The sequence below is a fragment of the Fulmarus glacialis genome, unplaced genomic scaffold (assembly GCF_000690835.1).
Source record: "Fulmarus glacialis isolate BGI_N327 unplaced genomic scaffold, ASM69083v1 scaffold51154, whole genome shotgun sequence".
Taxonomy (NCBI): domain Eukaryota; kingdom Metazoa; phylum Chordata; class Aves; order Procellariiformes; family Procellariidae; genus Fulmarus; species Fulmarus glacialis.
This window is the reverse complement of record NW_009207170.1, coordinates 1-12,563: the sequence shown is the minus strand read 5'-3', so window position 1 is coordinate 12,563 and position 12,563 is coordinate 1. Positions and strand designations below refer to the sequence as shown.

At 41.8% G+C, this 12,563-nt stretch overlaps 1 protein-coding gene across 1 annotated transcript; it reads right to left on the bottom strand.

The window, feature by feature from the left end:
• Window positions 1-252: 252 nt before the first annotated feature.
• LOC104070480 (stromelysin-1-like) lies at window positions 253-6,858 on the bottom strand. The gene is made up of 10 exons (XM_009575975.1): window positions 6,754-6,858; window positions 6,361-6,605; window positions 5,810-5,958; window positions 5,585-5,716; window positions 4,577-4,738; window positions 3,759-3,978; window positions 2,452-2,585; window positions 1,751-1,910; window positions 795-898; window positions 253-590 (listed from the first exon to the last, which is right to left on the bottom strand). The coding sequence occupies exons 1-10, from the start codon at window positions 6,856-6,858 to the stop codon at window positions 490-492; spliced, it is 1,512 nt and encodes a 503-aa protein (XP_009574270.1). The 3' UTR covers window positions 253-489.
• Between the last annotated feature and the right edge of the window lie 5,705 nt (window positions 6,859-12,563).

The following is a 12,563-nucleotide window of genomic DNA, read 5'->3' as shown; positions in this document are numbered from 1 at the left end:
ATAGGATCTCCTCCTACCTCTTCCGCCTCCCCTGCGGTGTTCCTGAGTGTCTTTGTTTCCCGCCTCTGTCCCCCAGGTCATTTCTTATTGACTGTCAAAACTGCCCACCTACTTCTGCTTCTCTTTAACTTCCCCCCTACGGACACTGAGCCCTGCTAAAAATGGCGGTGGGGTCCTGGCGCCGTTCAGGCTTGTGTGCGGTTATATCAGATGCCTTGTCTCCAGCAGACTGAACCACAACACAAGAACGCTGCTATACTTGAGCAAAATACTTTATTACTCAAAAAAACCTCAATTAATAAATAGTTGGAAAACAAAATAAATTAAAACTGTACATTAAGTTTTACATTTTTAAGGTTTTAAATTAGAATTATTATTATCATTTCAGACTCAGATGCACAGTAACAGCTAGATGATATTGTTTATAACCAAGGAACATGAAGAAACGTTTCTGGTACAAATACAGCCCTGCAACATCACTTAATATTTTTAGCAATTAAACCAGCTGTTGCTCTTCATTATACGGATGAGTTTCTTGTTCTTGATGTCAACCTCATACTGGTTTGAACCGTGGAAAAAGTAGAAATATCCTAGAATTGGAAGGACAAAATATTGGCAAATTAATATTTCCTTTTTGTATACCTATTGATACACACTTGCTATTTTCTTCGGTGATTTAAAAAAAAAAGTTAAAACAAATATTTCATATATATATATGTTTTTGAAACATATACTTTTTTGGTTTTGGTTGGTGGTCTTTTGTTTGTTTTTTAATTACATTTTAATTTATTTACCATTTTTCTGAAGGGCAGCATCAACTGTGTGGCCAATTCCTTGAAAGTCAGCTGCTATTTTTCTTGGATATCCCCTTTCCATTGATTGGGTATTTTCATTGAAACTAAATAAAGAAATTGCATGAAAACAAGAAACAAGCATGTAATGTTCAGTATTGAAACCAGGTGGAATTTTCACTAAACAAGCCTAATAAGCTGAAAATCCACTAACTGTGAGCATCTGTGATCTCATAGAACTATATAAGTCCTGGCTGTGTGAATATTTACATCTTTAGTGGTCTATGCAAGGATCTTTTCAGAACACCAGACTAAAAAGCTCACTTCCATTCCCTGAGACTGATAATAAGGCTGGATGGGGATTATACTGAGTAATAAACTTAAACAATTATTCAAACTGAATATTTTAATTTTACAGCATCCAACCTATGAAGTGACCCCAGGAGTGGAATGTAAACTTCTGGTGTAATACTACTCTTTCAAGATAATATTACAGATTAATGATGAGGGCTAACATTACTGCTTAGCTGAATTGTTTCTTAAAAAGTAAACATTTTCATCTCCTTCCATAACTTTCTTGATAGATTTGTCATTTATAAATTTCAGAGAGCATTTCTAGCCCTTAATAGCTACTGAATGAATACATGACATGATGACCAAGTCTACTCACATTATCTTTTTATCCTAAGTTCATGTAATACTGCTTCCTAACGAATAAACAAAGCTCATTTGTCTGTTAATCACAGACTGGTAAGAGTAAATGGCTGTTGTGTTTACCTCAGGTGTTACAGACTTTGTTCTATGTAAAGACATGAGTAATTGCCTCTGAGTTTCAGCTTTATACTGGCTGAGAACGCTGACAACAAGAGGCCATGAACTTACTGTACAAATACTAATATAACTTGACACTTTAAAAGCTATTTTGATTACCTGCAGTACAAAAGAGGAATGAGCCTTACCTCCAGTACTTGTTGCCTGCAAAGAAATAGGTTTTCTTGATATTTTGGTCATGAACAGCTGCATCAATTTTGCCAACACTGGTGGGGAAGCCCAGGTTCTGAATAGGCTTGGGGAAGCCAGGCTCTATACTGTACCCACTGACAGCCCAGTACTGGTCATCTGCAGAAAAACCAGAAAAAGTTAGTAAGGATTCCTGAAGAGGCTGAGGTCCTTTTTATCAAAGCCCCAGAGCTTTCTGTGTAGTAAATGCCACCAAATAACACAGATGTCCAGCTGAGAACATGACCATCTAGGGCACACAAAAGTTTCAATATTTCAGAGCTGTTGGATCTTCCACTTTTTATAGTTGTTAGAGTGTTATATACTCAAATAGTTAAAACTCAACATGTTTTCTAGGTGTGTTTGGCATCTTCAAAAATGTATTTAAATAACTTAACATAGGCAATCAATTTTGTCTCAGCCGTGATCTTCTCTCTCACTGACAAAAGAGGAATAATATCATATTGTACAGGGCTGTTGTGAAGTAGCATCAGTTAATGACAGTAACAGCATTTTCAAAATGAAAAGGTATTTAAATATTAAGAATATCTTCTATCAATATTAGTATAATATTACTTCCATTATTATTACATAACATTATCAGTACTACTATAACTTTATTCATTCATAAAAAGGACTGATGGAAATATAAGAGAAATACCTTTAAAAAATATCACTCGATCCTTCTTGTCAACCTCATAAGCAGCATCAAAGCCAGCTGCCAGTGATGGCCAGAACGAGGAGATGGTATCGTGCTCAATGCCTGAGAAATATGGACTTTTGCGCCAGACGTAGCTGATGATAGAAATGAAAACAGCAGTGTTTCATTGTCTGTATTTCACTAGGAGATCACTAGCCCAGAAATGTACTTTAAATCCTACTGCCTAGGTGCTGGAGCCAGTTCTCCCTATGAGGCAGAGATATTACCCCTTTTGGGATGCAGTGCTTCACCTTGCCCTGCTCTCTCGTAGACATTTGCCCTTTACTACTGGTTGCTCTGAGGTCACAGAACGGTTGAGGTTGGGCGGGACCTCTGGAGGTCATCTTGTTCAACCTCTCATCTCAAGCAGGGGCAGCTAGGACTGGTGGCTTTGTAGACCTCGCCACTGGCACCCTGATGGCTTGCCCAAGACAACATGTGATGTCTGTGGTAGTGCTGACAATTGAAGCTTTCTCTTCACCATGTCCCATGCAGGTAGGTACAGCTGCATTCTTAATTTCAGTTTTGTTACAAATGTTCATTAAACATTCTTGAGAAACATGTTAAAACCCAATTTAAGGAGGAACTGCTCCTTCCTCCTCTTCCCTAAAAATTATTAAGTTTTTAAGCTACAATTCTTCATCATGTGTTTTAGAACAGAAATCAGACCCACATCATCAAAGGAAACTTGTTCAATCAAAACACAATTACCAACCCAAGAAGTGGGTGAAACCTTGGGACTGATACGCTGTTCTCCCTCACCAGGGTGGATGTGCCCAGCCAACAACCCGCTACAGTGCCCATGTCAGAGCCTGCCCAAAAAGTGGACACCTGTAACAGCAGGGGCTCCCTACAGGCAGTACTGGGCAGTGGTCCAGCGCAGACTCCTAGATCAGAGTGCCACCAAAAGTTACTAGTGACATTTTCCACAGCTCTCTGACCCACAGGCGGGATGGTGGGATGAGGACAGTGCTGCATGTGAAGCAGCTGCAGGCTGAGGAGTGACACTGGGATTATTCAGCCTTGCACAATTTTAGCAGACATGGGTGATGAAGTATGATGGCTTAAAACATTTTACTCACCTGTCAGTAAACCATGTTACTCACCCAGCCCAGCTGGGCTAGTAAAATTTTGCAAAGTTACCTTAATATTTTCAGAAAGAAATATCTTCCTTTATAACCAAGGGAAGATAAATTCCTTGAACTGAACTTTATGTTTTGCCTTTGTGAGTCTCACAAAAAAGTGTTGCTAGAAATGAAAACACTTACCTGCCTTTGAAGAACAGTATTTCCCCACGGAGAGTGGTGATAGCATCAAAAGTCAAATGAGGGTCACAGTCCTCTGGTCTTGTGGGGGTTTTGGAGGGTGTCATTTCTGTTGGTTCTTCCCGGGGTGAGATTTCAGTTGGTGCTTCCGCAGGTGTCATTTCAGTTGGTTCTTGTGGGGGAAAAGCTTTTGTTGGAAGTGCAGGAGATTTCCTGGGGGCTCCTTTGGGAAATAGGTAAGTAAGTGTAGAATTAGAAGGTGAATTAGTGTGTTTCATGTTGCAGAGCTCCAGAATGTACATGTGGAGCCAAATGCATAAGTTTCTTAAGGTTAAAACTCAACTAAAGATTAATGCCAGGGAAAGTTCCTGGGCAGTTTAACTTGGCTGTCTGCACTGCTGACTGTTAAAATGGTCTCCGGCATTGTTTTGCTTTGACAAACTGTTGGTCTCTCAAACTGTGTATGCTCAGGAGTTAATGCAAAGCAAACACCATTTCCAAAAGGCAGTTGTGCATGTGACCACCCTTTTGTGGACGATAAGAGAGTTTAATACTACAGACATGGGCTGTTCCTCTGGTATCGTTGAAGAAAGGCTCTTGGACCTTTTAACTTACTGGCAGGGATACAGCCCACAGATTCCATTTTGCAGATGTAGACTCTTAGCCACAAAGAAACCAAGAGATTTGCCCAAAAATAATATCAGGAAATTAAACCTCAGTATCCTTCTTGCAGTAGAAAGTTCAGTACATTTTAGCTGTTAGGTAAAATTCATTATAAATGCTTATCCATCATCCATCAAAAAATGATGCTTCTTGCTTACCATAGAGTGCCTGAATGCCATCAATATCATCCTGAGGAAGCCTGTAGTCCCTCGTATCCCTGGCCATATATATAGGATACATCAAAGCACCAAAGACGTTGGAATGACCAAGACCTAGTGAGTGGCCCAACTCATGAGCAGCAACGAGAAATAAGTTGTATCCTAAAAAAAATGCAGCACAAATAACAAACATTAAATAAATTTTCTTGTGTGACAGTGGGATACAGGTGCTGTCCTCTCATGCATGATATATCACTCGTGGTCTTAATAAAACAGCAAAACCTAACTATGTCGCAAGTAAGAGGTTCTTTGGCATCCTGGAGAAGAAATGAGTTTCGAATTGTAAACATGTATTTCTCGCAGGGAAACCAATGTGGGTACAGTTTTTGCTCATGTTGCAGAAATTTTCCTGCCAACAAAGAATCAAAGTTTCTTTAATGTTAATAACAACTGAAAACTGGGTGAGAGCATTTTAGTCATCTGGTCAGATTTTGGGAATCATAAATGACATGGAATTCACCTGGTAACTACTTCACAAAGACCAGTAACACATAACATCATCCCAAGACATTGCTGGAAACCAGAACACTTCACTGTTATATTTAATTATATTTACCAACAAACTCAAGATTTCTTTTTCCTTTGCAGAAGTTAAAGATTTGCATCACTTGAAATCAGAAAAAAAAAAAAAAAAAGAAGTGAGGGCTCAATATTACAACTGAGGGTGAAAATTCCTTGCCTTACAATGTCATGATTACCCAATATTGCTGTTTCATGATAATCTCATTTCCTTCACTGAGCTGTAATTGCAGTCTGTGCATTAACCTGAGGAGACTGTCATGACTGCAGCCCAGGTCAAAATATGCAGAATCATTTTACTAAATTACACTGACATTTTACATTTCAGTAAATACTGGAACTAGTGCCATGGGATCTGTGACTTTACTGTGTCTTCAAGACAACACTGTCTAATAAAAAACCGGCAACGCAATATTTAAGATTACCTACCATTATTGGTAGTAAATTTGGTCCAGTTTTCATCTTCGTCAAAGTGGGCATCTCCTCCTATCCCACTGCTGGGGGGGTAGGCATGAGCCAGAGTTCCTCCTGGACCATCAAAGGAATAGAAGTCACCATGAACTAAAAAAAGGGGAAAAAAAGTGATGCTTTTCATTGTCTCTGTAAGAAAAAGCGACAAATACTTATCATTCCCAGGCAAAGGAGTCCCCTTACATCCAGCTGCGAAGGAGATCATTATATCTGCTTGACCACTGTACATCCTGGTGAATCTCAAAGGGGTGACACTGCTCCAGAGCTGGAAGGCTTTTGCAATTGCTTCCTCTACATCAGCTTGTAGCATGTCTGGAGTGTAGTTCAAAATCCTGTGAAATAAGGAGAAAGGAATTAAAAGCAACCAGATCACATGTGGCTGGGGCACATAGTATCAAGGTCAAATATTTTAATCAGTGGTTATTATTATTTATGTGTCTTGTGTTGTTTATTTTCAAATTATTTGCTTACATAACAGAGGAAGTTTTCACAGTTTTCTTTCACATCTTTCAGAAATCCTAACATATATACCCTCAGTTGTATCCCTTCTACCCACTTTGTGTATTATTTAGTAGGCTGTTAATTAACTTTTTAATTAACCTTTCATCTTGAATGGGGCTTTTATATGGAGAAATACAGGAATAAATAGTAAAGAAAATGTTGGCATTACTTCTGCCTAGCATTCACAAAGCTTCCCAGTGGTGTACAGAGAAACACGCTTTAATATATGTTACCGATATGTCACATCTTCTTTCTTCCATCTGGGGCTCTGTGGGAAGGTGCTGTATGAACGGATGTCTGGTATTCCGCATCTAGGCTGCTTCATCACGTCCAGTGTCTTATGATTTAGCTCCCCAGTCACCTCTAACCCAAAGAATGACTGCATTTCTCGGATTTTGTCAGCCATGAGATTGAGGTCCTTTGATTTAAAGAGAGAATTTTTCTCTTCTTTAAAATCATAAAAATTTTCCAGATATTTCTGATGGGGAAGAAAAAGCAACAGTTTTGAACATAAATGTTTATTTTTAAATGCAGAGAGTTGTTAATAAAATATTTTACATCACTAATACATCACTACATTCAGTTTCTCAAGAAATTATTTCTTAAGTTCTGTCTGTAGTCCTTACCTTAGCAAATTGCATATCTTCTTTTTCCTTTTCTGGAACCACTGGGAAAGCACAAGAACATGCAATATATAGTAAAGCAAGGAAAGGACGGATCTTTGTCTTCATCTTTGCCTCCCTGTCCTATCAGCCCCTGCTAGAAGACCTCTCAATCTCTTCTTCTGTCCAGGGCTCACCAGTGTTTCTCTATTTATATCAGTTGTGTGCTTGCTAAAGTCAATAACTGCATGACTCAGTTTATAACATCCTCTGATTTCCCACAGAAACACAGAAAACAAATTTGGTTTTAGAAGCAAGCTAACACATGACAGTTTACCTTGCCTGAAAACCCCTGATTTCGCAATCATATTATTGGACAGTGTTTTTTTTCTTCATTCCTAAACCGGACCAGTATTTTAAACCTACAAGTATCTAAATCTATAATCTGTCACCTGGATAAAAATCACCTCATTTTTCAGAGGTGCTAAGGGACCTGGCTCTTTGTGAGGGACAACAATCTATAATTCCTTGTAGCACGTGATAAGACACCTCCAGAAACTGCCCCTCAGTTTTCTCAGTGTGGCACCCAGGCAGACCTCAGCATGTCAGCGATGAACCATTTCCTTAGCCCATCTTGTCCCTGATAATTTTAGTGACATAGCTGATTATACAAATGACTCATTTATCTCTTCTCTTGAACCTGGTATCCCAGCACGGTTACAGAACCATCGCCTGTGCTGCTACCTGGCCCATGTAATCACAGATTTATGGCTGCATCCCCTTGTTCTCCCATACTCGCCCCAGGCAACCCCCACACCACAACGTAAAGGTCTCAGTAGAGCACCCCAGATCATATATCCTGGTCTGCATAGCCTATCAGCCAAGGGCATTTTCACAACTAAAGGAGAAATGGCAGAAATTGACCTAGAGAACTACAGGCACCTTGGGGGTGTGGGGGTCTTCGGAGGAATAGAATCATAGAATCATAGAATCATAGAATCATTAAGGTTGGAAAAGACCTCTAAGATCATCAAGTCCAACCATTAACCCAACACCACCATGTGCACTAAACCATGCCCCTAAGCGCCTCATCTACACGTCTTTTAAATACCTCCAGGGATGGCGACTCTACCACTTCCCTGGGCAGCCTGTTCCAAGGCCTGACCACTCTTTCAGTAAAGAAGTTTTTCCTAATGTCCAGCCTAAACCTCCCTTGGTGCAACTTGAGACCATTTCCTCTTGTCCTATCGCTTGTTACTTGGGAGAAGAGACCGACCCCCACCTCGCTACAACCTCCTTTCAGGTAGTTGTAGAGCGGAATCAGGTCTCCCCTCAGCCTCCTCTTCTCCAGGCTAAACAGCCCCAGTTCCCTCAGCTGCTCCTCATAAGACTTGTGCTCCAGGCCCTTCCCCAGCTTCGTTGCCCTTCTCTGGACACGCTCCAGCACCTCAATGTCCTTCTTGTAGTGAGGGGCCCAAAACTGAACACAGTATTCAAGGAACTTTGAGACTTTCTGTTTCCAAAGTCAGATGGAAGATGATGAGGATTTGAGCTGTAGATTCCAAGTTCCCCAATTTGCCAGAAGTCCTACTTTCTGTTCCTATGTCCTTTTCTGAATGTGGTGCATTGCACTTTATGCAGGGGTTGCAGAACCACGGTTACTCTGTTCCCTCATTTCTGAGACATCATCTTTTGAAGCAGAATTCTCCTGTGTTGACCTAGTGCCCAAATGCAAGTTCAAAAGGAGAAATATGAGCTAAAAATAATCTATTTCTTTTTTGAACATGAGAAAAATAAGGACAAGAAACCACTTTTCCAGTGAGAACAAACATATTGGAAACTTCAAAAAAACAACCCTAGTACCACAGCAGCTGAGCTCTGCAGTCTGCGAGGTGGCCTGAGGAAAAGGCATGGCCTCCTTCCAAAGGAAACTGGAGTTGCCCGTCTGGGTAGGGTCACAGTGCATGCATGACCCAGGTCAGAGCCCAGGTCCCTGAAGCGCTGAGTTAAGTGGCACAGATGTTTATGTCTAAGGCTGCAGTGGAACGAGGGCGGCTTTGCCAATAGCTTACTGCTGCTGTAACGGGGTGCTCCTGCTCCTCCCACCCTGGCCAGCACTCCTGCTGTTTCCCTGTGCCCTTCTGATACCAAGTGTGCCCTCCATGAACTGCTTCAGAAGGCTAAAGCTATGGGAAAGCAGCCCAGAAAAATAACCTCAAACCCACCAACAATAGTTTTCTGCTCAGGTTAGCAACTGCACTGGCTCCCGAAGGGGTGAGAAGAGCACCCGAGCCAGCATGAAGGAGGTGTGGGATATCACAGATGGGAATGGAGATGCAGGGAGGCAGCCAGGCATGAGGCTGGGATGATAGGACCTCTCCTTTTGGCAGCAGCACGGTAAAAGATTATCTCTGTTGGTCATTGAACAGCACCCCAACTGCATTTGCAGAGTATGGTGTCTGCATTTCTGCAAAGAAATTCAGACACAAAGCAGGGCCATTTTAAATATTGTGCTTATATCTCTGCACCTAACAGCAGCTGTTAGCATATGACACTTATCCTCTTTGCTTTCAGCTAAATGTTTTGTAAACACCTTGCTTGCTGTGCCCAGGGGATCTGGGGCGAAGCAGTCAGAGCGGTGAGATGCAGCACAACCAGTTGGCAAACATCTTAGCAAGCCCTTTTTAATGTTTAAGAAGCTATTATTTCTCACTGACTTCTGCATGGCTGCTGATAGGCATGTTACAGCTCCTTCGGAGCTGTTGGCTTCCCATTCCAGAGCCTGTTGCCTGCGTGCTCGAGCTGACATTTATGGAGTGGCTGGTGAGTGCTGGGGGGGAGAGCTGGGTCTTGCCTTGTGAATACATTTGGCAGCACAAGGAAAATTCACAGCTGAGGCAGCCTGCACCGTTCTGAGATGTGTGAGCAAGTGTGCTTTTTCCTTCATGCAGATCCAAGAGAGGACTTGCCGTCTTGTGCTGACCCCAAAGACATCAGCAGCTTTTAGGGTTCAAACTAATATGGGTACTCAGTCCTGGGTTTAGGCATTACAGGATGCAAACAGGAACTGTGTTGTGGCTTTAATCAGCGTGCTTGGAAATTACCTTGTCAGTGGGCACGGTGAAGATTTATTGGCAAAAACACAGCTCTTATTTAGATGGAGTGAACTGAACTGAAGAGGTGACCTCACATGGCACTTTTGCCTTAGGTATATGTCTACTGGTTTACGAGTTCTGCTTCAGGGGTGCCCAGAAACACTTAATTCTTGACAAGGCTGAGTAGGTTGGGTGCCTGTTTCATGCCTTGGCCCCATAGGTAATCCCAACAAGATGCTGGTCTTCCCACCTGCCCTGGGAGGCTGCTCCCCTCTGTGCCCCGAAGTCGCTGTTGCCCTCCAGCTGGGTTGGAGACTGCACAGACCGGCAGCAGTGACTCTTGCCAGCTTATACAGCAGCAAAGCAGCCAGGACGGATTCAGGAATACTGCTCATTTCTTCCCTCAGTTTATCGGCACTCAGACTCATACATCCCATATCACTGGCGAGTGCCTTAATCACCAGACTCAGGGACAAGAGTGGGTGCTTTCCCAGGAAGACCCCTGCAGTAGAACAGAGCATTCCACGGAAAGCCTGCCAACATCCAGGCTAATATTCCTCCACCACAGAACTGTTTGTCCTCTGACAGTGTAATTCGTATTATCCTGTGGGATCTAGCCCAAGTGCCAGGCTTTTTAGCAGATTTGTCAAAATTGTAGCTGGGAATTTTGCCATTTCTTATTTTTATATGGTTGAAATTCCATCCAGAAATGTCATGCCAGTTCTGTTTGGCAGTTTTGACTTATGGAAAGAAGAAGTGGAAGGATACTTAACATAGTCATATAAACAATTGTCATTAACTTTATAAACAACTGCAAATTAGGTCAAAGGAAGCTTGAACTAACTAAACATACACATATTATGATTTCACTTCCTAAATTTATAGAAGGATCTGTAGCTGTCCTCTTTCCCACCTCCTCTTCACTCATACTGTTTCTAAACTCTCCCCTCTGACCTGCCTGTGCCAAAGAAGCAGGATGGGGTTTTAACATCTTGGACGTATTGAAACATGGAAGAAGTTGCTGGGTTTTTCCATTTGAATGGGATCGGGAGATAAATTCATACAGGCAGGTTCTGGGACTCGAGGAACAATAACTGAACAGAAAAAGACACAAGCCCTTTACATCATTATACGGGCCAGTCTTTGCTGGATAATGGCTAGATAATAACAAATAAGTGGTTGGGGAGGTAGGCAAGCAGAAAATTTGCCACATGGAAAAAAAGTAGGTCTGCTATTAAAAAACTCAAGGAAACCAGAGAATATTTACTGAAAATGAAACACTTCCAATCTATCTCTGCAAGACAGTATTTTGAGAGTATTGAAACTGAGCCTGAAATAGATATTGACTTGAATTCCACAATTTTGCCTGTATATCCATATACTTCCTTTCGTCAGTGGGATCTCTTCATCCTAGTTTTATGATATAGAGCTGCTGCTAATAATTATGTTAGTAATTTTTCTGCTTCACCTGAGCATTTTGTCCAGGTTCCATTGCAAACTGAGAGATGGCATGTAGAGATAGCCTCAATGGCTGGTTTTAATTAAACAAGAATTTAGATTTTTTTTTTATGTCTGTATCCTCTCCTTGAGTATTATCAACAATAACAAAGCTGAAATCACTTCCGTGCTTGTATTTAGTGTATAAACAAATTTCATAAGTTGCATGTCATTTCCTCTCAGCAATGTCTGACTTAGTAGCTTCTTATGAAGGTGTGGTCACAAAGCGATCGCAGTCCATTGCTGTTATATCATCTGTCGGTGAACAAGACGTAGGCCAGAATCCAATGCCCAAGAATTTTGAGGTTTGCAGGAATTAAACTGGAATACAAAATTTTGAAATTTTGGCACCCTACAGATGTCCCCTTATTTCATAAGTGGCAATATATCGGGGCCATACTCTGAATTTAGACATGGCCCTGAGCAATGGGTGAGTCAGGAAGCACTGTGGTTGTGAGACACAATTCACTATTTCCTCTTTACCATCCTGGCCCCTACTAGATTCAGACTATGTCACTGTCCCAACACACCAAACCATCAAAGAAACTGAAATGTGGACATGATGCCACCTTTCCTTCCAAAGGGGAATGGTCAGTAAAATGTTGCTGCCTTCTCTCCTCCCATGCACAGACTTTAATGGTCAAGGACCTAAACCTGTGTGGTTCTTATTCTGTTACAAAGGATATGAACAAGCTTCCAGGTAGAATCATAGAATCATAGAATAGTTTGGGTTGGAAAAGACCTTTAAAGGTTATCTAGTCCAACCCTGCATTAAGCAGGGACATCTTCAACTAGATCAGGTTGCTTAGAGCCCTGTCCAACCTGACCTTGAATGTTTCCAGGGATGGGACATCTACCACCTCTCTGGGCAGCCTGCTCCAGTGTTTCACCACCCTCATTATAAAAAGTTCTTCCTTATATCTAGTCTGGATCTACCCTCTTTCAGTTTAAATCCATTACCCCTTGTCCTGTTGCAACAGGTCCTGCTAAAAAGTCTGTCCCCATCTTTCTTATTAAGCCCCCTTTAAGTATTGAAAGGCCGCAATAAGGTCTCCCCAGAGCCTTGTCTTCTCCAGGCTGAACAACCCCAGCTCTCTCAGCCTGTCCTCATATGGGAGGCGTTCCATCTCTCTGATCATTTTTGTGGCCCTCCTCTGGACCCGCTCCGACAGGTCCATGTCTTTCTTGTGCTGAGGGCTCCAGAGCTGAGGGCTCCAGTACTCCAGGTGGGGTCTCACCAGA